General features: G+C 40.3%; 2 protein-coding genes across 2 annotated transcripts; both read left to right on the top strand.

Annotated features, from left to right (window-relative positions):
• The first annotated feature begins 266 nt into the window (after positions 1 to 266).
• On the top strand, positions 267 to 4,153 carry vtcn1 (V-set domain containing T cell activation inhibitor 1). Its single transcript, XM_018660705.2, has 5 exons — positions 267 to 453; positions 1,225 to 1,289; positions 2,309 to 2,668; positions 2,934 to 3,185; positions 3,522 to 4,153. The coding sequence occupies exons 1-5, from the start codon at positions 422 to 424 to the stop codon at positions 3,632 to 3,634; spliced, it is 822 nt and encodes a 273-aa protein (XP_018516221.1). The 5' UTR covers positions 267 to 421; the 3' UTR covers positions 3,635 to 4,153.
• A 176-nt stretch (positions 4,154 to 4,329) lies between these two features.
• On the top strand, positions 4,330 to 18,924 carry trim45 (tripartite motif containing 45). The gene is given in 9 exon segments (XM_018660704.2): positions 4,330 to 4,707; positions 4,709 to 5,067; positions 6,471 to 6,759; positions 6,859 to 7,004; positions 7,742 to 8,058; positions 12,155 to 12,284; positions 13,504 to 13,618; positions 13,934 to 14,060; positions 16,002 to 18,924. Coding segments are annotated over 9 exon segments (1,737 nt in total). The 5' UTR covers positions 4,330 to 4,608; the 3' UTR covers positions 16,157 to 18,924.
• The last annotated feature ends 8,313 nt before the right edge of the window (positions 18,925 to 27,237 follow it).

Raw genomic sequence — 27,237 nt, 5'->3', positions numbered from 1 at the left:
CAGCAGCAATCAATGCCACATTCTATAGTCACATAAATTACCAAATCGGTTTCATAATTATAGTAAAAGTTAGTATTTTTACATCTAACATACCAAATATCATTCTGGGGAATAAGCTGCCAAATAAGAGCTCTTTTCTCATGTAAGTTAACAGCATGCGCCTTTAATTTGATAAGAAATGAGTTACTCTGACAACATGTCAACATGTATGAAGCCCACGCCTTAAAGGTAATATTTACTTATGGTGTTGTGTTTCAAGCGTGGCAAAGCAGCAGACAGTCATTCTGCAGAAGCAGACAACATCTGTTACTTCTGGAGGAATGGTGGATAGTTAGGAGGAATGGCATGACTGGACCTTTGACTTAAGCAACTGGATCAGAACTTTTTTTTTTCTTCTTCTCAAGAGGTTTCACCAGCAGCAATGGCTACCCTCGGACAGATCATTTTCTACAGGTGAGGCCGTGAGGTCTGAGTATGTACAAACATTTAGGTGGAAAGTAACTAAGTTCAAACACTCATTTACTGTATTTTAAAGGAGTAATTTTGGGTTATTTGTACTACCATCCTGCTAGTGCTGCTACTTTTCAGAGGGAAATATTATACTTTTTATGCCACTTTATGCCAGAGCTATAGTTTCTGGTTACTTTTCATATCTTAGGTTATAACATATAATGCACTGCTAAAGATTAAATGTTATGTTCTCAAAGATTCTTAACTTTTTAGCTTTTTTTTTTTTTTTTTTTTTTAGCTTTTTTTAGCTTTTAGCTTTTTAGCTTATTAGGGCTCCTTGTCATGGTTCATATGTCTGTGAGGTGTCAGCTGTTACACCAAAGATGCATTTTACCCTCTAAACTTCTAAGTTCAAGGCTCAAAGAGGTAAAATAATCAACAAAAAACAATCAGGATTATAGTAAAGTCCACCTAACAATAGTTTACAAGTAGCCTCACCTCTATAAAATGCTGGTTAAGCACTGATGTGTCAGTAACTATCGAATAGTGATGTAATTAAACTTGCAAACGTTTACTTCTAATGGAGTATTTTTAAATTGCTGTATGTATACTTTTACTTAAGTGAATGACATGTATACATCTTTGCTGCAGGTGTCAGAAGAACTTCTCGTCTCAGTTGCTGTAAAGTTGATCCACATGTTGATTTTTGCTCAAGCTGTCAGTATGTCTGTCTCCTAACATTTTCCCTGCGCTTGTGTTTCTCTTTTTGTGTAGTATGATAACCCTGATCGTCGTATTCTCAGCCCTCATCATCCTCATCTTAGCCCTGACTTTCTCAGGTACGTAAAACCTGTCGATCCTTATGAGAATCCTGTTATCTTTAGTGACGGCATTGTCAGCCCTGAGGAGACACATGGGTGTGTTCAGTACACACTGTGTTTGTCTAAACTAAAAAGCAGTTAGTTATGACAAGATACCACCAAGTGTTTAAAAGCATGTGTGTGTGTGTGTGTGTGTGTGTGTGTGGAGCTTTATGTGTGATGTTCTATGTGCATTTGAATATGTGTTTGAATTTCCATCTCAGATAAATGATGTGTGTACAGACATCCATGGGTGTTTTTGTGTAAGGAAGATGAAAAGCCTCCTGCACTCTGCCTGTTCCCTCCCAGTTCTTTTTAGTCAAAATAGATATGACTGACAAAGTTCTGACCACAGATGATCTTGTTAAGGTAAAATGAAGGTACAGATAAGTTACCCCATGACCAAAAGGTCATCTGTGGTCATGTTAGGGTTAGGGATTGTTTATTATGTCTACATAGGATAAAAAGGAGAACTGGAAATGAAGCATGAGGGAACTTGTAAATCTTTAGGTGTAGACATTTGTCACTCAACACCTGCAAAGAATTAGATGACATGTGCCCCCAAAAGTGACTCAACTGCAACATGCACCTAGAGTAACATTTAAAGTTACTCTATTTAATGTTACCAAATCACTGCACAGTCTTCTAAGAAGTTCAATTTTAATTTGCTTCAGGCTCGAGATCTGCATCAGAGTATGCTCATGGGATACATGTTTATGTATTTAATAATTCCTCTTCTTTTCTATATCAGCCATTAAGCAGCCCTTCCTAATCAAAATCCAAAGTAAGAGGGAATGAAATAAAATACAAAGTAATTGTTCTGAGCAGGAAAAAATGGGTTAAGTGGTCTCAGTTAGTCAAATCAAATGGGTATCTTTTAACGTCACCCTTATTAGCTCAACAGTGATTCCTTGTTGAGTCACAGTAATAAAAAGAGGGAATAATAATCTGTGATATTCTGCATGTTATGAGTCTGTGCCTGTGTCCTCTTCCCACAGGTTCCTTATCTGAGGTGATGAGCAGCAACAAAGCGCCAATCGCCAACATCGGCGAAGATAAGCTTCTCAGCTGCTATCTTAAGACACAAAGTGAAAAACCCAGAGTCAGCCAGGTGTCAGTCACCTGGACAAAGAAAGGGCTACAGGGACTTGTTTACCGGTATGAGGATGGAGCTCCGGATCTCAAGGACCAGAACTCACAGTTCAGAGGGAGAACTGAGCTCTTCCCTGATACTTTGGTCACAGGAAATGCCTCTCTGCTGATGAGGAATGTGAGAAGAAGTGATGAAGGGGAGTACACCTGCAGCATCAGCTCCTCTGATGGCGGAGGGAAGGTCAACATTCATCTCAGAACTGCAGGTAGGACGACTCGTCTTTCCAGTTTCATCCTGTGTTTGCTTTGAAAATGAATTTCTCTGAAAAACACTTTACTTAAACCATGCCTATTTAGCATTTATACACAGTATACTGTATAAACATAAGTGGTTTATAATACACTATAATGTAGTTGTAAGCAGATATAAAGATATTTTCAAGTGTTATAACACATTGGAATAATGTAACTGTTGACTGAAGCAGGTCTTGGAAAATTTGTAATTTTTACACCCCACTTTTATTGTCTCAGCCTTTTCAGCACCCAAGTTTACATTCTCAAATGGTGCCCTGGTCGCTGAGGCAAATAGGTGGCTCCCCAAACCAAATGTCACGTGGCTGAACCCTGATGGAGACGTCCTGCAGGGAAACACAAGCTTCTCACAGAGCTCTGCAGGGATATACAGCGTTGTTAGCGTGCTACAGCCAGTCAACATCAGCAGCGCCTACACCTGCAGGATTGAAAATGACTTGGTGATTTCTGTCTCTACAGCAACTGTAACAGGTGTGATTTTATAATTGATATTTATCTCATATTTTATAATTGATTTTATAACTTCATGTCATGTATTTCCTTGCATGAACTTGAAATCTCTCTGTTGAAGTGTCATGAACTGGCAACATCCAAAACAGGTTGATATAATCAGTTTTCCATTTGTGATTATTATCTCTCATTGGGTGTGAAACTTCACGGAGGTGCTAAAGGGGTTCTAAAACTGAAATCTTGCAGCTATTTCTAAATTAAAAGTCTAAATATATTCACTGATATAGACAGATAAAACAGACTGACTCATGAGATCAAAATCCAAGCAAAAACATCATCTCCTTTCATATTTTTCAGGCTCTGGTGTGTCAGAGAACACATACTTCACCTACAGTGCTGCTTCATCCCTGCTAGCATCAGCTTACCTGAGCATTACGACCAGTGTCTTCTGCATCTATTATCTGACCTAATCACACACACAAACATACATATTCCCCTATACATCTCAACCTGGGTAAATACAGTATGTCTTCATTGTGCGCATGTGCTGCAGAATCCGACAAAAGTAATGATAATTTAAAGTACATAAAATAATTAATTTATTACAGTGTGTGTTGTTGCTATGTAACAGCATTTAACTCTGGTGCATTTTCTCTGTCTACTTTTCTCATTTTCTTTTTATTCTTCTTATGTGTGTGCCATGCTTTACTGAGAGTGGACACTCACATTATTTATCCATTAACATTTCTAAATTCCTCTTATCTTGAATTTTTACTTTTTATTTTTTTGTCATGAAACAAGATGAACTGCCTTCTGTGTTGTGAGGAAACTGCATCAAAATAAACAGAATATCATAAAATTGCAGTTTAAAATTGAAGCATTTACAGACTGAATGTATTATTATATTATGCTACATATTTTCTGACACCCTTTTGTTATCTATTGACAGTTTTGGGGGAAAATGCAGCATTCGGCCTGACAAAAATAAAAACTTCTCAAGTGATATTATTTCTGCTTTCAGAGCAACTCTAAAATCATGTGTGCTAACATATGATAGCAAAAATTGTTCTGTCCTGCCAGTAGATGGGGACAGTCAGGGTCTCAGACTGTTAGTGAGGAGTCCCGAAAAGTCTTCGGACCACCCCTGACAGCCTATTGGCCTGGCAGTGAGTGAGGTGTCATATGTCCCATGGAGCATTGAATGCAGCAGCCGACTTCTCCCGAAGAAAAGTAGGACTTTCAAGTGGGATTTCAATCACCGAGATGAAGATAAAAATATTTTTGCTTTAACAGTGTAGTCAGCTTCATGTGTGTGGTTACTATGCAGAAGAGAAGGCTCTAGAGAAGTTGTCTCAGTTCTGACCACAGGTTGGTGGAGCTCGGTGGGTCTGAAGGTGGTAATCACTGGTTTGTTTTTGGCACCAAAACTCACCAAAAACAGACAATGTCGCGGTCTGAACGGAAGGAAAACGCGGAGCAGTCGACGTTACGCTCGGAACACGAACAAAACGGCGTCTTAGTTAACCCGAGAGCGATCTGTAACGCTGTGTAAACGCTTGTACCGGGAGCCTAAAATCCTCCCCTGTCTGCACACCTTCTGTTCTGACTGTATCGCCCAGCTCGAGCCGTTTTCGGTGTCCTCGCGCTGCCCAGCGGTGGAGGCGGGGGACCGACCCGCCGTCACCGTTACAGTGCTCTGTCCCGACTGTGACTCCGAGGTGGACATTCCTCCGTCGGGACCGGCCGGGCTGAGCACCGACCACCTGGCGCTCGACGAAGTATTCCTGGAGACCCTGGTCACGAACGGCCCGCTGGGATGCGACCTGTGCGGCGAAGGAAACGCTGAGAGCCGCTGCGAGGTCTGCAGCGTCAACCTGTGCGAGTTCTGCTGCCAGGCACACAGGTCGAACCTGTTCTATTCTATTCTGTTCTATTCCTTTACATAGGTCTGCTCTAGTTGAGGCCGTAATGCTCACCGTGAGATTCTATTCTGTTGTCAAGCGATTGCACCTACTATTCTTCTCTATTCAAATACATATCACGTTATTAGGAAAAGTTCTATTCTAGTTTATTCCATTCTAATCTATTGCTTCGATAAACTAAGACGTACATTCTATTACACTCTGTTCTATTGTGCTGTGAAGTTCACACACTAAGTTTCTGTTCTGTTCGATTCTACTCTATCCTACGCTACAGGAAAAGTCGTGTTCTATTGTATTTAATTGTACTCTAATTGTACTCTGCTGTAGTCTTTTCTAATGTCAGGTTAACTGATTCTTTTCCGTTCCGTTCTACTCATTATTCTCCCGCACTCACAAATAGACCAGAATCTACCTGTTAACTTCACTTGAACTTAAATAGAATTAAAATTCAACTGAACTGAACTTTCATATGTAGATTCTGTTCTACTCTGTCATATTCTGTTCCATTCTATTCTGCTGTCAATTAAAGTCTATTGTAGTTTATGTAGTCATGCTTGTTGATAGGCAGGGTTCTATTCTACTCTACACCACACTCATAGATAGGCACATTTCTGCTCTTTTGTATTTCACTCTGTTCCATTCTACTTCATTCTGTTCTACTCTGCTGTCAGGCTAATACATAGATCCCGTTTTCTTCTGTTGTGTTGTAGTAATTTGCTGCCACACTCACTGCACTGCACTACTGCATTCTCTTTTACTTAATTTTGTGCTTTCACATTTTAAAATTCTATTCCACTCTATTCATCTGTTTTATTCTATTTTGCTCTCAGATTTGTTCTAGTCTATCCTATCCTATTCTATGATCCTCACAGATAGTTGAGTTTCTAGTATAGCAGGGCGCTAGCTAACGATTATCCTCAGCATAGATACATTTGCAGATAATTGTCTTGGTTACTCATTTGTCCAAAAATTGGTTATTTATTGCAGTTGCTCGTTTTATCCAACTATCAGTCCAAATTCCAGTGACCTGTGCGTATACTGTCACTAATAACAAAGAAAACCTTCAAATCTTCAAATCTTTTTTTTTTTAAGAAATGGAAAGTAGGAAGTAAGTTCAATTCTGTTTTATTTTGAGCTGTCACACTAACAGAATTATAAAGTTATACTCTTATTTTATATAATTCTAGTCTGGTGTTTTCTGTCTCACAGTTCTAGTATGTGTGAGGTTCTAGTCTGTGTTTTTCTACTCTGTCCTGTTGTATTCTCTTCTCCTACAGCACACAGAAGGTAATGTCTGACCAGTTAAGGCCAGAGGTTTAACTTAATCTTAATTCTGACACTCACTGACGTGACTATCTGTATCTGTTCCCTCTGCTGTCTGCAGGCGGCAGAAGAGGACAGCATCTCACTCTATTCAGGGCTTGGATGAGCTGAAGTCTCGTGGTCGTCTCTGCCGCCCCGTCCTCTGCTCCTTCCATCCGGGCCAGGAGCTCCGGCTCTTCTGTCAGCCGTGCGACCTGCCCGTCTGCCTGGAATGTGCCGCTACGCTGCACCGTGACCACCGCTGCTGCCCCGCACATGATGTCATTGATCGCCATGGAGACCGCATCCGAGAGCTGGTCACCGCACGCTTGCGACCTCGCCTGGAGCGTCTGGAGGAGTCACTGCAGAAGGTGAGTCTATTTAGAAAATTAGGGTTCCACTAAAACCATGCAAGTGTTCAAGTTTTTTATTGTAAAACAAAATTCTTTCTCTCCATTCTCTCTCTGCAGGTGGAAGTATCCCAGGAGGCTTTGCAGGCACGAGTTGAGGCAACAGCCAACGAGGTGAGGGCGTTTGCGCGAGGCTATGCCAGCGCTGTGGAGGCCCACTGCCTGTCTCTGCTGCGTCACCTGGAGGAGCTCCGTGTCCAGCGCAGGTATGATGATGATGCAGCCAACACAGATCCTGTGGAGAGTGTCAGATTTTTAGAAGTCACCACAGCCTGAAAGTTGTATTTATTTAAAAACAAAATAAAGATCAAATACAGTATAAAAGGTTATTCCTGAAGTATCCTGATCACACTGTTGTTCTTGAGGTTGTTGAAATGTTCTCATTTGAGGCTGACTGAAGTTTATTGATGCTGCTTTTACTGTGTTCACACCAACCCTGGAATTGCTCTGGGCATGGTAACCTTGATCTCTGAACTCCCTGGGTGCAAGGAATGAATAAGAAGATAGTTTTTCTTTGATTAATCAATATAGAAACACAAAAACAATTTCCCTATATTTACAATTCTGGCCTTGTACTGTACTTGGAATCTTTTTTGGCCCAGAAAGTCATGTCTGGCAGATGTGATACACTCCACCCAGAAAATAAGCTGCTCCCTTCTGGCACATGCACTGGACTTCAATATGTTTGTTAAACTGCTTCTTGTGCCAGTGTACATTTGAAGCCGGAAAGCTGAGCACTGGATCTTTGCTTTTTGACAAGATGATCTGAACTCATGCTCCACTTACTAACATATCCTGCAGCTACAACTGAGTAAATTCTTTCTGTGAAGAAAAAAATAACCATAGTTAACCATAGAATAACATGCTTTATTATTATTCTAATAATGTGAGACCATAACAACACAACTTTCTCTTTTTTATTCACACTATGTATGTCCAACAGGAACCAGCTCCACCTTCAGAGAGCTCAGCTGCAGCAGGCTCTGCTGGATGTCCGAGGCGGCGTGGAGTTTGCAGAGAGACTGCTGAGCTGTGGGTCTGATGCTGAGATCCTCAGCGCCAAAGGAGTGACCCTGAGAAGACTGACCAGTCTGGCAGAGGGTAGCTACGACCCCCATCCGGCCACCGTCGCCCCAGACGACGGCAGCGGTATCTGCTTCATGTCCAGGGAGCCAGCAGGAGAGGTGGAGGGCTATCCAGTGGTTGGAGTGATCAACTCAAACACAGTGGATGTCAGCAAGTGCACTATTGAAGGGGAAGGTAAACCAACTTTTAGGAACTTGCTTTTTAATCATGAAAATGGAGTATGTCTTCAGTAGGAACCAGGTGGCCAGTCTCTGTCAAAATACTGATCTGCCTTCTTTTCCTAGTCATTATGGTATTCAGGTTTTTAATAGATGTGTCACCCACACACTTAAATTTTCTTTTCAAAAGCTGTAGATGCAGTTAGTTACACAGGGTGCCTATTTTGCTAGATATTCATTTTTTAAAGTGCCTTTCAGCTCTAGTGTGAGTACTTATAGGCAGGTGGGTGGAGATGCAGCGGGGACAGGTTAAAGGCTACAGGGAGGAGGTGGAGAGTAGACTGACTTCTACTGGAGCAGTTAAAGACTGTTGTTACCCTCCTGGGTGCTTTGGCTCCAAGACTGAAATTCTTTTGGGACTGGAGGAATGTTGAGGTGACTCAACAGGCCTGAAGGCAGCACAATGAAGGGGTGTTTACATGCAAACATAACAGGCACACACACACTGTAAAAGAGAGAAGAGAAAGAAGGACTCACAAGGGACATTACAAGTGGCTACAGGACATCTTCAAGCCACAGGAATTACCCCCTTGAAAGACAAAAGACATGTAGTTCAGGCTCTAGGGAACTTGAGCAGCTTGAACAAGGTAAATTTAGGCAGTGAAATAGCTGTTCCTACGTTTGTTTTTGGGAGAATTACTACTTCTGCTACATACAGTTAATTTTAAGAGGAAGTATACAGTGGTGTGCGTGTACCAGGTTTCTCCTTTCTCTCAGACAGTCTGAGTACAGTACATCTAAACTAATATACAACAAAGGGACAATAAAGTGCTGAAATAGTACTACTACTAGAGAGGTAATTGGTTTTGATAGACAATTTTGATAACTGATTAACCTCATTCTTCAAGGAAATTTCCAAACGTTTTTAGGATGTCCTGTTTTATTCTGTTTTATATAGCTGTTAATTGATGTGTGATCTGTTAGTTGGACAAAAGAACCAATGTGAAGATAAACCCTGGACTGTATGGGGCTGTGGTAGGCATTTTATTGACTGAATGATAACTTAATTATTAAAAAATAATGATCATTCACAGATTAATTGATAATTATTTTTGCAGCCTTAAGAGATTTGTAGCAGCTTGTCTCTGTGACAGATTATGATTAAAGTAGTTTTTACCAGCTCAAGAAGTGAAAAACCTCCACAAATATGGATCTATGCCAAGTCTTGTCACTGTCAAAGAGCATGTTTATTGTTGCAAAGTTTGCCAAAAGGTCAGTCCATTTATTGTGTTGAGCATTTGTTTGTGTCTGTAATAGTCTCTGTGCATTTTGTTTGGCTTGGGGTCATACAGAGCATTTTGCCCTGCAGTGACCTTTCCATTTATCCACACTTCCTCTCTATATTGACTTATGGGTTTTTAAGACTTGTCCTTTTTATATTGAATTGGGTTGTGTAAATCTGCAGTATCACTACATCAGCTAAACCATCTCTATCTACCTCCACTGTGTTTGTTCTTTCCAAGTTACCTTTCATCAGCTTTACACAGTGCGGCTCTTTTGTTTAAGGGGGCAGATAAAGGCCAGACTTCTGTGTTGACTATTGGAGAGCAGATATCACAGAGGCTTACTGATGATTATCCCCTCTCTGTGTGATAAGAGGGTTTGTGGTGGTGGATTTGAACCACAAGGCTGTACAGCACAGGTGAAATGTGGTCCAGAACAGCTGCCTCTGTAATGGTGACAGCTGCTGGGCACTTTGCACTCTCTGCACACACACACATAGATTCACAGAGTAGCAGCAGTGATAGTAGTAATAGAGCTAGTGGTCAAAGGATTGTGTTTGAGATTGTAGCAGCTCATCAGTGGCAGTGGCAGTAATTCCTGTTCTCAGATCCTAGATATGAAAGGTTGTGGAACCCTTGTTATTACTGACACCTGTGGCCGTTAGTGAAGTGAACTTCACCATACGTCCTGTTGCCCACTCGCACACATACTCGCACTGCGTAAGTAGACGGGAGCGAGCATCCATAAAGTTCTTATTGACCCTCTCAGTCTCTTTACCTGCCATCACTGTTTCAGCCTGACCACATTTTCACGCATTGACAACAAATTCTTCCATACTGTACCTTTAAATACAAGTAGCAAGAATGTAAAGGACAAATAGTTTGTTATGTAGAAAGGTTTTGAACTAGACTTACAGTATGTGTACATATCATTGCCTCTTAGTATTTTGACATTTTAAATAGGGCTGGAACTAATGGTTGCCATCATTAATGATTCGGTTTTTTTTCCATTAATTGTGTGACTTCAGAATCTTCAGATTACTTGTTTTTCTGACTAACATTATTTACATTTATATAAAATAAGGAAAAGCATCAAATTATTCCATTTGAAAAGATGAAGCCACTGAATATTTGTAATTTTTGCTTGCCAATAATTTTTCTTTTGATTGTCTAATCAATTAACTGTTTCAGCAATAACTATAGTCTAGTTAGTGGTGTTTCAGAGCTCATAACCTTAACTTTTACCTCTGATTCATACAGTACAGTACTTGCATAAATGGGCTTTGTCACGTCTACCCCCTGTAGTAACAGTAATAGTAGTAGAAATGCTACTAGCCTATTTTGAAAGAATAGTTACTCATTTGGAACTCAGATTTCTCTTGTTTGTTTTACTCACTCATGAACAGAAATTTAAAAGCAGCAACTTGCAATTTTAGTGGGATTTCATTTACATATTGGAGTAATTCCTTGACAAACAACAGTTCACTGTCTTATCCAGTCTAATCTGACTAATTGTTGCCACTCTGGTTAGCAGCAACAGCATCAACAGAAATATTTGTAGTAATGTACATACTGTGGTTGTAATAGGAGTAGGAGCAGGGTTAGTACAAGTTGATTCATCAGCAACGGCATCCAAACAGATCACGCTGCATTTACAGGAAAACACTGAATAATAACAGATGAAAACACAGTGCAGGATCATTAGTTATGGCAAGGCTAATAGACTGGCAAGAAAATGCTAAGCAACATTAATCACTGATGTGAACACAAATGATGTTAGCTTTAACATGACACCACAACAGCAGATGAATATCTTCGGCGAGCGTGTGTCCCCAGAGCACAGCAGAACAAGTTAATGAAACGTTAAATAATGACGTGAGGTTTTTGGAAAAGTCTGGTCAGCAGCAGTGAAGCCCAGCTGTGCCTGAAGTCACACTTAAACTGACTGCAGCTGCCATATGTTTAGGGGGCGAAAGTGGCTTACGTAAGCACACAGTGGGTGGTTGTTTGTGGGTAAGACGATGTGTGCATCTGTGTAACTCAAGTCTTTAGGGACATGAGACAAATATCTTAAATGTCTCCATTTGGTGGTGTGTCTGAATGATGAAGTGCCTCTTTTAGTGCGATGTGTCCACACTGGATCACTGGTGAAACTTGGCGAGACAACTTCTTCTGTCCTAATTGTGTTTGTGGCTGTCTTTCTGGATCCTGTGTGTTTGCAAAGTTTGTGCATATGTACTCACAGCACATAACAAGCTTTTCTTTTCTCCCCGGGTGTGAGTGACATGTATTTATGTGAAAGGCCTCTCTGTCCCTGCATGTACGTGTGTCCGTCTGTGTTTTTCTGAAAATAGAATAGAATTAGAAAAATAGAAAGAAATAGGCAAATGGTGTTATTATCACTGCATAATAGTAACAACATTTAAATTACTACTCCTGAGTAAACAGTAAAACAACAGTAACAGTAAAAAAAAACAATTTATAAAATAAAATAAAACAATGAATCCTTGAACAGATTCAGCAATGATGTATGTATGTTTCTCCAGTTTTGGTGTAAGAACTTTACAGCAGCCAGGCCTTATCACATAACATCAATGCCCAACCCCACTAATGCTGTCATGGCTGAATGGGAGTGACTCTCTGCAGCCAGGGTCCAAAACCTTGTGGAAAGCCTTCACAGAGGGGAGGAGGTTGTTATAGCAGCAGCTCAGATGAGATGCTCCACAATCACATATTCAAGTGTTGCATACTTTTGCCCGTGATGTGCTTTTTTTTTCCTTGCTCAGCGCATCGCTCTGGCCTCTAACCTTTAACTCCTCGTGGCCACAGGTCTACAGCGGGGCAGGGAGGGCCAGCAGGGTCACTTCACGCTGGTGTGCAGAGACTCAGCTGGAGAGCAGGTCGCACGAGGTGGAGATCAAGTCCTGGTCAGTGTCATACACAAGGAGAAGAAAAACTGGTGAGTGAATGACACTGCATGGCCTGCTTTGGAAAGTGCGTAAATTTTCTTGAGCATATCTGGTTCAACAAGTTATACAAAAGTAATTAGGAGCCTAGTAGATTTTTTAAAATGTTCTACCCTACGCTGCCAAGCTGCTTAGAGCAGGTCAACAGAGTGTACTGTGCTATTTTTGTGACTTTGGTTAGAGGATGTACAGCCTTAGGACCCACCAAAAATCACACAAACCTTTAAGTCATGCTTTTGCTTGACTGTTACACTTTGATTAAATATTCTTGTTCTGTTTTATTTCAGTGATTGTAAAGATTCATGCCTAATTAAAATGTGATTCTAACGAGATATTATCCTCCTGACATGTCTCATATGGACAACAGCTTGCATGTAGCAACAGCCTGGCAAGCCACAGTTACTCACACCAGATCAACTGTGGCCACTTTGATAAAATCTAGTGCAGCCAACATAACCACAGAACCTCTGCCATCTTGCACACATTGTTGATTACATCTCAGTAATCACCACAGCTTCCTCCCTGATGCAGTTAAAGTGATCAGCAGAGAAGATTTGGATGCATGAAGCAGGTTGAACTGTGGCTTATCAACTCTGTGATGTGGTGGAGCTAAATCATGACTGTTCATGCCACTGTATTGGTTAAGTTTCATGATACTGTGACTGAAAACAGAAGAATTTGTTGATTTAAAAATGAGAAATCATTTGTGGATCGTGAGTGAGGTTGTAATAGAAGCTGTCAGTGAGATGAATGGACTCAAAGCAACACAGATACTGCACCAATTTTCATTAGAGCTGGCTCATTTTTCATAGTGGCTGCAAATGACTAACAACTTACAAATTGCTGAGCAGGGATCAAGAGCATATCAATATACTTCCTCTGCCAATGACGTTAAAAGGAATGAATGTTTTGATCTCTGGTTGTTTGAAGAAGAATTTGGCTAAAGTTTGGTGGACAAATTATCCTTGCTCTAAGAGTCAGATATGATGACTCAGACTCAGATATTGGTGATGATTTGAATGCAAACAAGACATACACTGCTCTGCTCCCTGTTATTAATGTCATTCAATTAAAAATGTGAGAAGGAAATTTGATGCCAGGAGATTGCGTTCAAGGAACTGACACTCTTATTGATTTTGGTAAAACAAACCTTAACATCAGTTGCATTCTGTTTATGCGATTAACAAGATAATTTGTTATCTTCTCCTTCAGCACAGTGGAGACTACAGTGGTTGACAACAATGACGGGTCCTATGGTGTTTCATACACACCCATTGAGCCAGGAACCTACTCAGTGTGGGTTTGTGTCAAAGCCCAACATGTCAAGGTACAAAACCAATACAAGAAATGTATTTTTATTTTGAAAAGTGTCATTTGAGGTTGGACTGGTATTCTGACTGAAGAGCTCAATGTGCACAAAATTCTCTTCAGGCAAAAAAACAAAAAACAGGCTGCCTACAACTCTGATATTGATTGGTTATTATTACTTGATTTGTCCACTGGGATGCTTGATGAATAAAAGACTGTTTGACATCCTGAGTGATGAGAATCCAGCCATACTGTGTTTATCTAGTGTTGGTTTCTGTCAACATGGACAGATGGAGACAGACAGAGTGGCTGACTGACTATTTCCTACCTCCAGGGGTCTCCATTTATTCTGAATGTGAAGAGGAAGTTCAGGCACCACAGCGGGACGTTTCACTGCTGTTCCTTCTGCTCCAGTGGAGGAGCCAAAGAGGCTCGCTGTGGCTGCCCAGGAACCATGCCAGGTACACAGAAGCAATCCTTCAAATCTCTTTTCACAGGGACAGCTTTCATTAAGGTGTTTTCCACAATGAACCAAAAGAACAGAAATGGTAGACTAAATGGTTTTTAAGTAAGACACAGAGAGAGAACAGATTGAAGAACAGATTTGAAACAAGGGTTCTTATTGCATTATTGCATCTGTGCTTTTTGAGTGGAATAACGCAGGCTTGTTGTTCACTAATGTTCTCCTTACTATCCATGTGCAATCATAGTCACATTCATTTTAATTTGTACAAACATCAGAGATGCATGTGATACAATTACACTTTTAAAAAGAGGAAAAGAAGAAACTGTTGTATCTTTTACTATTTCAGACCTCATCACCCCATTTCTCTCCATCTCCTCGCAGAATGTACAGGCATTTTGGTTAAAACAACACAATGTAACTTTGCTGATCAAAAGCACCCTCTGCAACCACTAGCGGTGATTAATTCTGTTGGGCTTTGAGTCTGAGTTAGTTAAGCAGGGTTTCACGTACAGAAAACAACGCCCATCAATCGGTTCGGAGCTCACACTCCGTAGTCCCACTCACTGAACTGAAACACAGCAGAACGGTGTATATTACACATGATACTTTCCTGGCTGGATATAAGGGATGAACACTGGTTTTTAATGACTTCTAAATTTTTTTAACCGATTCAGCATTACTCTTGAGCTTGCTGGGTCTGATTCCAGCAGTTTAAGCTGCTGACTGTCACTCAGTCGGAGGGAAATTGTACCCTCTCAAAATGTTACATAGTTTGGGGCGCTGAGTGGGACTGACAGAGACACGTCAGTGAACGATCAAAATGATTCTGAAACTGTTATTTTGAGGTAAAATTATTGCATAATGTTGCTTTAATGAATTAACTTGTATAGCATAGTATACCGATCAGCCATAATATTATGACCAATGGTGGATGAAGTGAATAACATCAATCATCTCAGTATAACACAGTGTTCTGCTGAAGAACATTTGGTCCTGACATTCATTTGGATGTTAATGTCAGGGCCTCCCCTACCAGGATAATGTTCCCACCACACCACAAAAACTGCTCAGAAATGTCTCCAGGAACACAACAAAAAGCCAGAGCTGTTGACCTGGCCTCCAGACTCCTCAGATCCCAATCTGATTCAGTACCTGTGGGACCTTCCTAATTTTGCATAGGTCCCCCTCATACTGGCAAAACAGCTTTGACCTGCTGAGGCTTGGACATGGGATCTCTGAAGATCTCCTGTAGTGTTTGACACCGGGACATTGGCAGCACATCCTTTGGGTCCTGTGGGTTGTGGGATGGGACCTCCATGGATCTGACTTGTTCTAGATCATCCCACAGATGCTGTGTCAGATTGGGATCTGGGCAGTCTGGAGGCCAGGTCAACATCTTGGGCTCTTTGTCGTGTCCCTGGAGACATTTCTGAGCAGTTTTTGCAGTGTGGTGGAAGCATTATCCTGCTGGGAGAGGCCCCTGACATTGGGGAGTGTTGTTGCCATTGGAGGGTTGTGTGCTTGGTTTGTGACAATATTTAGGTGGGCAGTACGTGACAAAGTAATGTCCAAATGAATGTCAGAATCAAAGGTTCCTCAGCAGAACACTGTGTTATACCAGGATGATTGATGTTATTCACTTCATTCACCAGCAGTCATAATGTTATGGCTGATCAGTGTATATCTGGCATGTTTGTAATATCACCAGTCCTCCTCAGAGATCCTACCCTGTGAAGATTTTTCAGGCTCTACATAGTGGTACATTTAGGTCCACATTCTTCCTGCACAATGACTTATAATCACATCAATAATCACAATATAATGTAAAACAGATGCACATGGCTCCAGTATAAATGACTACAAGACTTACAAATCCTACTGTTTCTGATCTACTGTCTTGATCTGTCTGTCTTCCTACCTGCTTGTCTGACTGCAGGAGGATTTAAAGGCTGCGGTCACAATCATAAGGGACACCCCGGGAAGCCCCACTGGTCTTGTTGTGGCAGCACTGTGGAGCAGTCCGAGTGTTTGCCTCAGAGTGTATTGGCTGCGGTTTCCCCACGTGGCCACCTGCGAACTGTGGAGCTCTGAGGTTACGCAGAGATGAGGCCTGGCAAGATGATGATGCAAGTTAATCGAGGATGGCAGCAACCAAAAGGTTAGAGCAGTGGGGAAGTGGGGTAAAGGTTCCCAGTGTGAATCTTGAGCATATTTGAAAAGGTCAGACAAGGAAAGTAAAGCTCCAAAGACATAGTGAGTGAGGCAGGACATCAAAGTGGCTGTGTCTTGAAAGTGCTCTTCTCTGCTAGACATTCTGATAACTGTTGGCCCAGTTGTGATAGCAATAGCCAGATTAAGATATAAGACAAACACCAAATGTTGTAAAGTGCCTTTTTTGTCTAAGGTCTGCCTGCCTGTGACAAGATAGAGGAGAAAGAATATGAAATGCTTCAATCACAGCAGAATGTGTCTCCTTCTAAATCAAATGTTAAAAGCCTTGCTGAAGGGCACTGAGAAGAGATAGTTTTGCTTTTTCATTGTTACACTTTTCTTTCACCAGTCTCCAGGCTCAAGCCGATTTTTTTTTTTTTACCTTGAAGCTGCTGTCAATTTCAAAGGTGCTGAAATCAATGTTCTAGATGGAAACATTGACAATCAGACTGTTGAATTTAAATACTTTTAGTTGTTTTTTTATATCTTTCAATTAAGGAAATTATATTTTAAAATATAGTTCCTCAAAAACAGGCGCACTGCCGAAAGATGTGAACAAACAAACTTTTATTGATCCACACTGATATTTGTTCTTTGAAGTTTACAGAGAAAGGGCTTTGAGCCTGACAACCCATTAAGTCTGTAGTTAGCATGATTAGCATGATTATTTTTATTTTGGATGGTTACTACAGTTATTTAGTTAGTATCCATTACATAATTCTGAAGTAATTACTGTCTGCTGATTATTCTAACAGCTAAATCAGCAGGCAGATATTATCAGCCAATATTTAGCCAATTGTAGATAAATTCTGAGTAAGTTCACTTATTATGTTACCTTATGATGTTTATGAGAAGGGGTGGGTGATATGTTATAATATAACATCAATAATCATAATCAATAATCATAATAATCAATAATATATAATGGTAATATATTATATCACTCGCCCGCCCATCCTGACCACTCTTCTGGTCAGTGTTAGATGTATTGTCTCACTTATACACGATGTTAAACAACAGTTACCTGCAAAATGTGCAGGCAAACCACTGCCACAAAAAGTAGCGGTACCACAAACTTGTTTCACCATTTGAAATGCCACCCAATACATACATTTTTGTCAAATTTAATTTGGTTGTGATTTCCCGCTTTTTATATGCAATTGAACCATTAATGGCTATAAACATGAATATTTTGATGCGTTCATATGTGGCAGGGACTCCCAGCATTTATTAAGTGCTATAGATGAGATTGAGATATATATATAATTTCTCGCTACATTATTTATGAGCCACGTTGCCCAGCTGTGCTTACTAGAGTTTATTTCTTTGTACTCATACTTAATTTTTATGTGTACAAACTGAATAAATTATGGGTTTACTGGCATTTTCCCAATAAATATCAAATAATAACTGTAGTATTATTACTCCATTATTTCTAAATCCTCACTTCAGGTAATTACTTTGTTGTAACAATCGTCACTGCATATTCACAAGTAAAAAACTTATAGAATTCATTAACCACAGGTACTTACTTTTTTCTGTGTATGTAAAAATTACCAAATAAATAACTATCCACCAAAAATTGTCAAAAAAATTATATGAAGAAATTGATATAATTTACTGTGCCTAATATAATACATTATAATACATTAATACATTGTATTGACTACAGGTATATATATAACAATCAATGAATGACAATAAATACCTATTAGAGAGAGTTGATGCCTGTACTGCAGTGCCATATACTGTTAACAAAAGTCAGGGTAAATTAATTTCCTTGTTGCCCTCTGTGAATGCTACTATTCCCATAGTCATATTTGAGATATGAAGGTGCATATAAACAGCTCATCAAGAATATGGCCTGAATCAAATCAAAGCACTGAGCTGGAACGCACTGTGCCTACCATTTCACCCAGGATTTATTCTACACTGCTCGGAATGTGAAACATATTCTTGTTTGTTTTTTTTTTTTCCCTGAACCACAACATCTTGCTTATGCTGTGTGTGTAAAGATTTGTTAGTAAAACAACGAGGGAAAAAAGTTCAGTTAAAATCTGCACACAGTAGGCTTTCCTTTCAGTTTCATCAGCCCAACTCCACTGTGCCTTCTGATGAGGAGGGCTTTATCTGGAAAACACTGTGACCTAGAAGGTGCAGTGAGCTTCCTTTTAGAATACAAAGTTGTTCCTCTCTGGGGGCTGTGTCACAGCACTGACTTATAACCACAAACCTGAAACTCATTATGAGTCACTATATGCCTTTGTGTTTTTCTGTATTCAGAATATGCCTTAGCTTGAATGTGAGCGCAAAGAATTTTGTTTTTGGTTGTTTTTTTTTTTTTTTCGTTACTTAAGATCTTCTCATTGTAAAGATGAATAGTAAACTAGACCTGTACAAATCATCAACATGAAGACTAACCTCTTTCATTTGCGGTCCAAGATCTTCACAATGACAGGGAACCTCTCTAACAATGTAAGTATGTTGTTGCTGCTGCTGTTCACTTTTCGAAACATTTCCATTTCGCACTGACTGTTCTGTACATTCATCTGTATGTTGAGGTCTTGAACCTTTTTCGGTTTTAAATGGTTTTACCATTTTCTGCTGGAAACTTATACCTGTACATTGAAATAAACACATGAATTTGTCAGCTTTGAAATTCTGCTTCATTCATTGCATGCAAGAGTGCTACTGTTTCTTAAGTCACAGGTATTATTTTGTGCTTGCAACAGACTATAAAAGTAGCCACCCTTCAATGCACAACCGCAAGACAAAACATTTGCTTACTTTTTCACCTCCTCTGAGTCCTGACATCTTGTAAATTGGAGATAGGTGGTGTCTCAGACCTCCTCCTCTGTTGAGGGATGGTTTCTCTACTTTTACATAGATGGCTTCTTTTATTCCTCTTTCAAACCATCTGTCTTCTCTCCATGTATAAGTTTGCCACAATGGGGGAACCCATGGAACAGCCATGTTTCTGTCTGTAAAATTTGCCATTGAACTGGAAATATGTGGTGTTCAGGCACAAATCCAGAAGTTGGCAAATGTGTTCTGGTTCGAGGTTTGTTCGGTTTTGGAGGGAGCTGTCCTGTGTAAGCCGCTCTCTTACTGTGGCCAACGCCTCCCTGGATGGGATGCATGTGAACAGGGAAGTCACGTGATAGGATACCATGGTTTCATCTGTATCCATTTTTAGGTTCCGGACTTTGTTTACAAAGTCTATGGAGTTTTGGATGTGGTGTGGGGTGTTGCCCACCAAAGGTGCCAGGATATTGGCTATGTGTTTGGCAATGTTGTAAATGACTGAGTTTATGCTGCTCTAAAGGAGAAAACCCTCTCCTTTGAGGACAACAAGGTCCACATCTTAGACAGAGAAGACAGATGGTTTGAAAGAGGAGTAAAAGAAGCCATCTATGTAAAAGTAGAGAAACCATCCCTCAACAGTAGGAGGAGGTCTGAGACACCACCTATCTCCAATTTACAATGCTGCCCTTTCATCCCTTCCCAGGAGACTCAACGATTTCGCCCCTAAGAAAAACAACGATTAACAAATGGCCTCATGTGACTCCAACGACTGTTGTTGGCACCTGGAGCACAAAGGATCCATGACATCATCGGTCTTGTGAAAACCCTCGCAGAGGTTAAATACCTGGGTCTCCACACCAGCTAGTTGGACCAGTCTCAGCCTGGTCAGATGCGAGCATGAACTGATGAAGCCTCTTGGATGAGAGGTGAAAACGTCTTCCTAGACAATAACTAAGTCCAGTTGCGTTCGATTGAAATTTCCTTGAGATAACTATGACCTGGATGAATGAGAATATTCACAGGAATGTCTATATGTGAATTTAAACTTCAGAGAGATTTTAAATCAAACTGAAAATGTAGAAGTGGGGCAGTCAAAAACAAGTTCTCACATGTCCCTGGCAGAAATTACACGAGGAAGCTACTTTATAGTGATTTGCAAAAAACATGCTAGAGAACTTTAAGCTTACCCTCTGTGACTGCTTTTTGTAACACTTCACTGTATTGCCTGTACAGTTCATTGCACTTAATGGTCCCTCTCTAAACCATTGGGTGGCAGGAGAGAGCTACGTTTCTCTGCCTGCTCTTCCAGAACTAATGATCATGTCCCCCTGTTTGTGACATTAAGTTTCCCCTGCTTGTTCTTACAAATCATTCATAATCAGTGTTCTCAAAAGCTGCCTTTACTAGAGCCATTCTGAGCTAAGAGGCTCCTGATGAATACTGCATTATCATGGAAAAAGGTCTTAAGCGGTTTAAGATTGACTCTCTTAATATGAATGTTTGATGAATGGGGACCTGTTCCGCTAAAACCCATCACAGAGGAAGCTACATCAGCAATGTCAGTGGTCGCACCGCATAATCAAACACAGTATTAGTTCAGTTAAAGCAAACTGGAAATGAACAATTACCTGACGTCCATTCAAATGACAGTCAATGCTGAGAGGGGAGGGCTTACAGCTGCAAATTGGAGGACACTTTGGGCAGAGATACACACCTATGCGCGCACACACACACATACACACACACAAACACTTACATTAAGTGCTGGCAGGTGTGAGTTAAAGATGATGGAGAGGTTGAAAACCTTCCTTTATTATTGATTTTCCACTTCCTTCAGTTCCCTCCTACTTTCAGTGGACTCCAGTAGGAACTGAGTCCTCTGACACAGATACACATACACACACCCGTGCACACACACACCAAATTGAACAACGACAGTGCACTGCAAATGGCAGGATGCTCGCAGCTACTGTGAACCCCAGAGAGCAGGACTTACGCCAGACCTCATAAACCTCCTTCACCCGCCACTGAGCTCCCAAGTAATGTACCTTGTAATTGAGAGAACCAACGATCATGGATACAATATTGTCTCACAGACAAGAGACATCTTTTCTTATGTTTAATCTCTTACATTTGGTCCTTTTTATATTTTCATGGTTTGTACCTAGAGAGACGGGAGCTATTGGAAGTGCATATTTGGTTTTCAGTATTTTTCCTGAGTTCAAACCACAGTCCCATGTGACAACATCTAACAATAATAATCATCAAATTCATAATAATACATTATAATAAAGCACATTTTTAATACAATTTCACATGTAAAAAAAATATACATTTGGTTTTGTGTTTGGACTGAAGCCATCTAAAACATCATATTTAGGCATGATGAATTCATGCAGGTTGCTGGACATTTTCATGTGATGAAAACTTGCATGACATAAGCACATATAGTTTTTGGATGTTTTTGTAAATTTTATGTTCACCATGTAAAATTGGATTAACTAATTTCTTTATTCAGCTTTGCCAGAAAGATCCTAAAAGTGACAAGTCATAACTGTTGTAACATGGGATTTACACTTAATTTCTGTCTCTGCAGAGTTCTGGACCAGTTGGAGTCGAGATAAGGGAGATTTGCTGAGGCAGGTGAAGGAGGTGTTCCAGTAGTCGAGGTGTGATAACTACAGGTGACTATTTTTTTTTTTTTTTTCAAATCTTTGCACTGTGTCAGAAGATGGAAAGGAAAGACAAGATGCAAATGCGGAAATCTAAAAGAAATGGGGGCAGGTGTACCTTTAACTTGTTAATAATGTCAATAATTGCCACCAGGTGGTGTATGTTTACTTAGTGATGTGGCTGATGCTTATATAAAACCAACACTGGATGAAATTCAGTCATGTCATCATTCTTTCATTAAAAACTCTTAAAAATGACTTGAGGAGTGGGACAAAGACACAGCACACATAAAGGGAAAGAGAAATGAACTCTGTTGATGATGGAAATGCAGGTAACCTGCCACAGCATCATGTTACCTCAAATCCAGTGTTGTGACAGCACCTGACACCCTTCTCTGAGAGACACTTTATCTCTGGGCTGCATGAGAGCAGCACTGGCTTCCATCATTGTCAAGACTGGACACACACACACACACACACACAGACTCACGCAGTCATACACTGTGCATTGAAGGTCACCTGAAATTCACTCTGGGAGCTATAGCAGCATGAACTGTTACAGAGGAGCATGTTGGAGAATCCCTGTGTGTTGAGCTGTGAATAATTCATTCCTGATTTAAGTTAAAATTAGTGTGGTGTCAATAATTCATAAGCATCATAGACTACAGTTTCCAGGGCAAGTTACGTGAGAAAAGCAAATCCTTCTAACACTCAAGACTTGGTCACCTCATAAACTCTCACAAAGGCTTCCTTCAAAATAAAAGTATGCAGTCCCACTGACATGGAGATGCTAAAAAAGAAAAAACCACACTTTCCTTCAGTATAACCTCACATGTGTGTGAACAACAGAGGCTAAGAGACTGCAGGTTGAGCACTGTGTAACCTGATTACAGACAGAGGTTAGGCTACAGTTGTGTCAGTAATATACTTACTGGGCTCTAAATGGAGCCTAACCAGCTCCCAGCAGATAATAGTGGAGTAGGTAAAAAACCAATGATGCCTGTTTTTTTGTTCAGAGCTACTGTTGTCTATGTTCACGGACACACTCCTGAGATCCACCTTTTTAAAAACAACATGAAATCAGCAAGGATTCATATGAGAGGTAGTACAAGAGTGAAACAAGCTGCTCAAGGAAACAGAAACACATTTCACTCCATATAGCCACTGAACAATATAATGCAATCCCATAAATACTGCCTCAGAAATAACCTTCACCTTGGCCGTGATGATAAATTCTGTCTGTGACATGTCAATTCGACATATGAGTGTTGTGAAAGCACCTGAAGGTAAACTGCTCAGCCATGGTGCAGGTATAAAATAAAAACTTCCAGTGATGGTGCTGTTGTGTGACTGACTTAATGTTGGTGGATGTCTTTTTTCTGCTCTTGTATCTTTCTCATCTGTGGACTTAAATAATACAAATACACTTTGTATCTGCAGCAACTTTCAAAACAAGATGAAAATACTAAAGTAATGATTGGAAACGGTCAGACACCGAGGATTAAAACAAAATGAACGCAAAAAACATAAAACCCTTGAAGTAATAAGTTGTAAAAATGCCAGTCGGTACAGGTGGGTTTTTAAAGGCTTCATTAAACGTGGCACTGACTCAGCCTGTGTGGCACTGACCTAGTTCCAGTGTGTTGAAGCTAAAACAGTCACGATCTACCTCTGTCCTGAGCCTGAAACATGTAACTTTTTAACAGCATTTGGTTGCCAGACCTGGTGCAGAATGTGAGGTTAAAAGATCAGAGATATATAAAGGAGCCAAAGCGTGAAAAAGTAACTAAAAGAATCTTGCGCTGAATTATCAAACAGATACTGTTTGCAATGTTACCAAGAAGATAGCAATGCTTTCCTGAATGCTATCATTCAGAAATTATCTTTTTTAAATCATGACATTATTCAGTTTGTACTAAACAGTAAGATTCAAGGTTTTGTCTAAAGATGTGATCTTGAATAAGTTCAACCATTTAACATTAAAACTTTTTACTGTAAAATAACCTTTGCTTGTGAAAGTACAGTCCAAATGTTTATTTGCTACTGGCTGGACTGCAGCAATATTTTATGTGAGTTTAAATATTTAACCGAATTGGAAGTAAACTCACTGACCCTAGGGGAAAAAAGTGCATGTAAACAGAAAGCTACTCAGTCTAATGAGATGAGTGTAATTTGTCCTTCTACCTTTGCCAGCATACAAAGCCATAAGTCACTGACATGATAACCTTATCTCACACTGGATCCTCTAAGATACTGAATGATGATATTATGGGTGAGGATGTGCTTTCAAATGGATATGTATTGTTTTCCGATAGAAGTCTAGTGCAAAAGAAAAGATTGATCACATCCGCTCGGAGCAGAGGGATAGGAGGCAGAGTCAGAACACAACAACAGAGCTGAAGGAGTTTAATGGGACTGAAGACGGATGGTGACAATGATGTAAAAAATGAGCAGATATCTATTAATACTGATATCAATATAGTTTAATTACAGATAAATACAAACATTACATATGAATACATTCAGACATTAGAGATACACTGTAAAAGGAGAATGTTTCTGTAACCAAATCATAGAAAAGGATTCATAGCTTACAGTGCTTGTGCATAATGATACAACAAAATGCTGAAGGAATAATTATTACACAGGGAAAAAGGGGAAATAATATTTAATGCCCATTCCAACACTCAAAAACAATGAAAAATGAGATTCTTTATCAGAGATACAGTCTGCTGCCTTGTCTTTTTCAGCTGAATATTGTCCTCTCTCCTTTGAGTCACCACACTGTTTCTCTAACAATGTAAAAAAGAAATAAATAAATGATACATTGATGAGGGCATACAGTCTGCTACATAAAAAATTGAAAGTTTGGCATCAGCTAGAGCTGAAGCCCATATTTCAGCAGTGAATATGAGGAGGCCACACACTCATTGTCACTGTGTGAGAGCTTTTTGAATCCATTCTACTCCAGCTGCACATTGTTTTCTAAGTAATATGCATTTCTGCTGCTGCTGATTCAAATTGCATCAACATGTTTTGTTTCCTGTTGCCCATCTCACCTGAATCTCTGCGTGCCATCTTAAATGTTCTCTCCTTTTCTATTTCAGGGTAAGGAGTGTTTGAAAGCCACCTTGGGGTTTCTGTTTCTCATCTTGTCCACACCGGCTGTCTTTCAGGATTTCTCTTATTGTAAAATGAGGCTGCTATCAACTGAAAAATAAGGTATCTGCTCTCACAAAATGATGGCTCTTATGAAGGTACAATTCACTTTTGAGTGTTATTGAAATCACTAACTGTTTGGAGCTCTGCTTACAACCTTGCCATATTACAGCAGTCACATTATTTATTTATTTAGGTTCTTTTTTATTTCTTCATCAAGCTAATTTTAACTTTCAATAACTTTTTTTCTAGTGAGGTTTTATAAAGACGATATGTTCTACACAGCTATGTGGACAGAGTTTATCTACCTATCAAACACTCTACAGGGACTCATGATCACTTTTTCTGGCAGTGTGAGAAGACGCCGCATCGCACCATTAACTGTAATGTCAAAAATCAAGAGTGTGTCCTACGGCCCCTTCTCAGCTCTATATGCTGTTACTGCCACTAGAGCATGGGATGGACATTTCAAACACATGTACACACATTTTCCCTACAGACACACACATGTCACTGTCCACCAGAGCCAGAGGTTGCACTTGACCTTGCTCAAGTGCTGACAGGCGGATTCCCTCAGGTACTCTGGCACAGTACATGATGCACAGGGTTGAAACTGTCCATAATTCACCAAGCAAGGTAGATGAAGGACGGGCAGCTTTTGTTCATGTTTACCAGTAGGAATACAGCATCTAATGTCTTACCAAGGCCTCCTGTAAACATTTGTGATCCTTTTGTTTTTCTGCTTATTCTTCCTCCTTCCCACAAAAAATTAGAATGAGTGTTTGTCTTTGCAGCATTGTTCTTTCTGGGTGTGAAATGTGTGATAAATTCTCTTCAGTCCAGCAATCCATCCCTCTGACAATGATAATCAAAGATGCACTGAAGCACAGGACACCCTCCCTTCTCTCACCACCACACATCCTCCTTCTCTGCGACTTGGCTGTGATTTGGAAGCTGTCAGCCTTTTTGTGCCTGCTCAGCTCTTTTGGGTGTTTTTTGTGTGTCTCCTCATGCCTGGCGTCAAACCCAACCAGCCTTCCTCGCTAAGGGTGACTCATAGCGATGCCTATCAGTAGGGAGGTCTTCACAGCGATTACAACAGTGCACGCCACAGCACTGCCACTAATTCACTCACTGAGGGGTGTCCAGTAAATCAGACACCCCAGTGGTCCTGTTGTTGGTGGGAAGAGCAAGGCTGCACCCAGGTGGCAGCTCAAGGACCGGCTGATGGACTCGGATGCCGCTAGCTGTCTCCACACTCAGCAAAATGTTGGGAGTGTCTTTGTGGTTGGAGTATATACATGGATAGATTACCTGTCAGAGAAAAGCTCACTTTGGTATGTGGGCTGACAGTATCACAGTGCAGTCTAACTGCCTACTAAGCTCTACTTCAATATGGAGCGGTCACAGTGAAAGACAAAAGGATAAGACATACAATCCTGTTTTTCAGACACAGAGCCCTGTGGGTGAAGTGAGTGGCTGTGAAATATGTGAATGAGTTAGGGTCTATATGCAGACTATTGTGAATATGTGCCATTGATTTATTGAATGCAAAGTGAAAGAAATTTTGTGTCTGGCCCTCAAAGCAGAGACAGTCTATAACCATGCTAACAGAAGCACAACAGAGCTTTGAGCTTTTTGCTAAATTCAGCATGCTATCATGCTCATAAAATCGTGTCAATTTTATTTTTACAGCACCAAATCACAAATCAACAGAAGTTATCTCAAGGCACTTTTCAAATAAAGCTCACTTTGGGATCCACCAACTCCCACCATGAGAAAGCACTAGACGACAGTGGGCAGCCATCTGCCTTGACCAGTTGGGTTGAGAAGTGGGAACGGGGAGAGGGGGAAGGAGAAAACAGGGCAAAGAGACATAGGATGATGCAGATTCCATATAGAAATATAGAGTAATATTAATAATAATAATAGCTATAAAACATAATAATGGCAATTATAATAGTAACAATAGAAATAGCAATAAGCAGTAAAAATTTCAAATATGACAACAGGTGTTGAGCAGGATCAAGGGAGCAGGAGGCTTGCCATCACAGATCAGACTACACAGCTCCAGAAACAGAAAGCAACAGGAGAAGAGGAGAGAGAGGAAAAAGCACAGAACTACGGGAGGAGAGAATGATGAAGCGAGGGGACAGAGAGAGAGAGGCACACAGCTTGGACACTCATGTGCTTGAGGCAAGAAACAAACAGAGTTAGAGACATGCAGTGATTTTAAGACAGTTCCAGTAAAAGACAGTGTTAATATATTGCTGATGTTCGGGAGCAATAATGTGCACCATTGTAGTTTAGCATATCACCATGGTA

This window comes from Lates calcarifer, linkage group LG1 (assembly GCF_001640805.2).
Source record: "Lates calcarifer isolate ASB-BC8 linkage group LG1, TLL_Latcal_v3, whole genome shotgun sequence".
NCBI classification, from domain to species: Eukaryota; Metazoa; Chordata; class Actinopteri; family Centropomidae; genus Lates; species Lates calcarifer.
The sequence above is the reverse complement of the archived record's forward strand: the minus strand, read 5'-3'. Positions and strand labels throughout refer to the sequence as shown.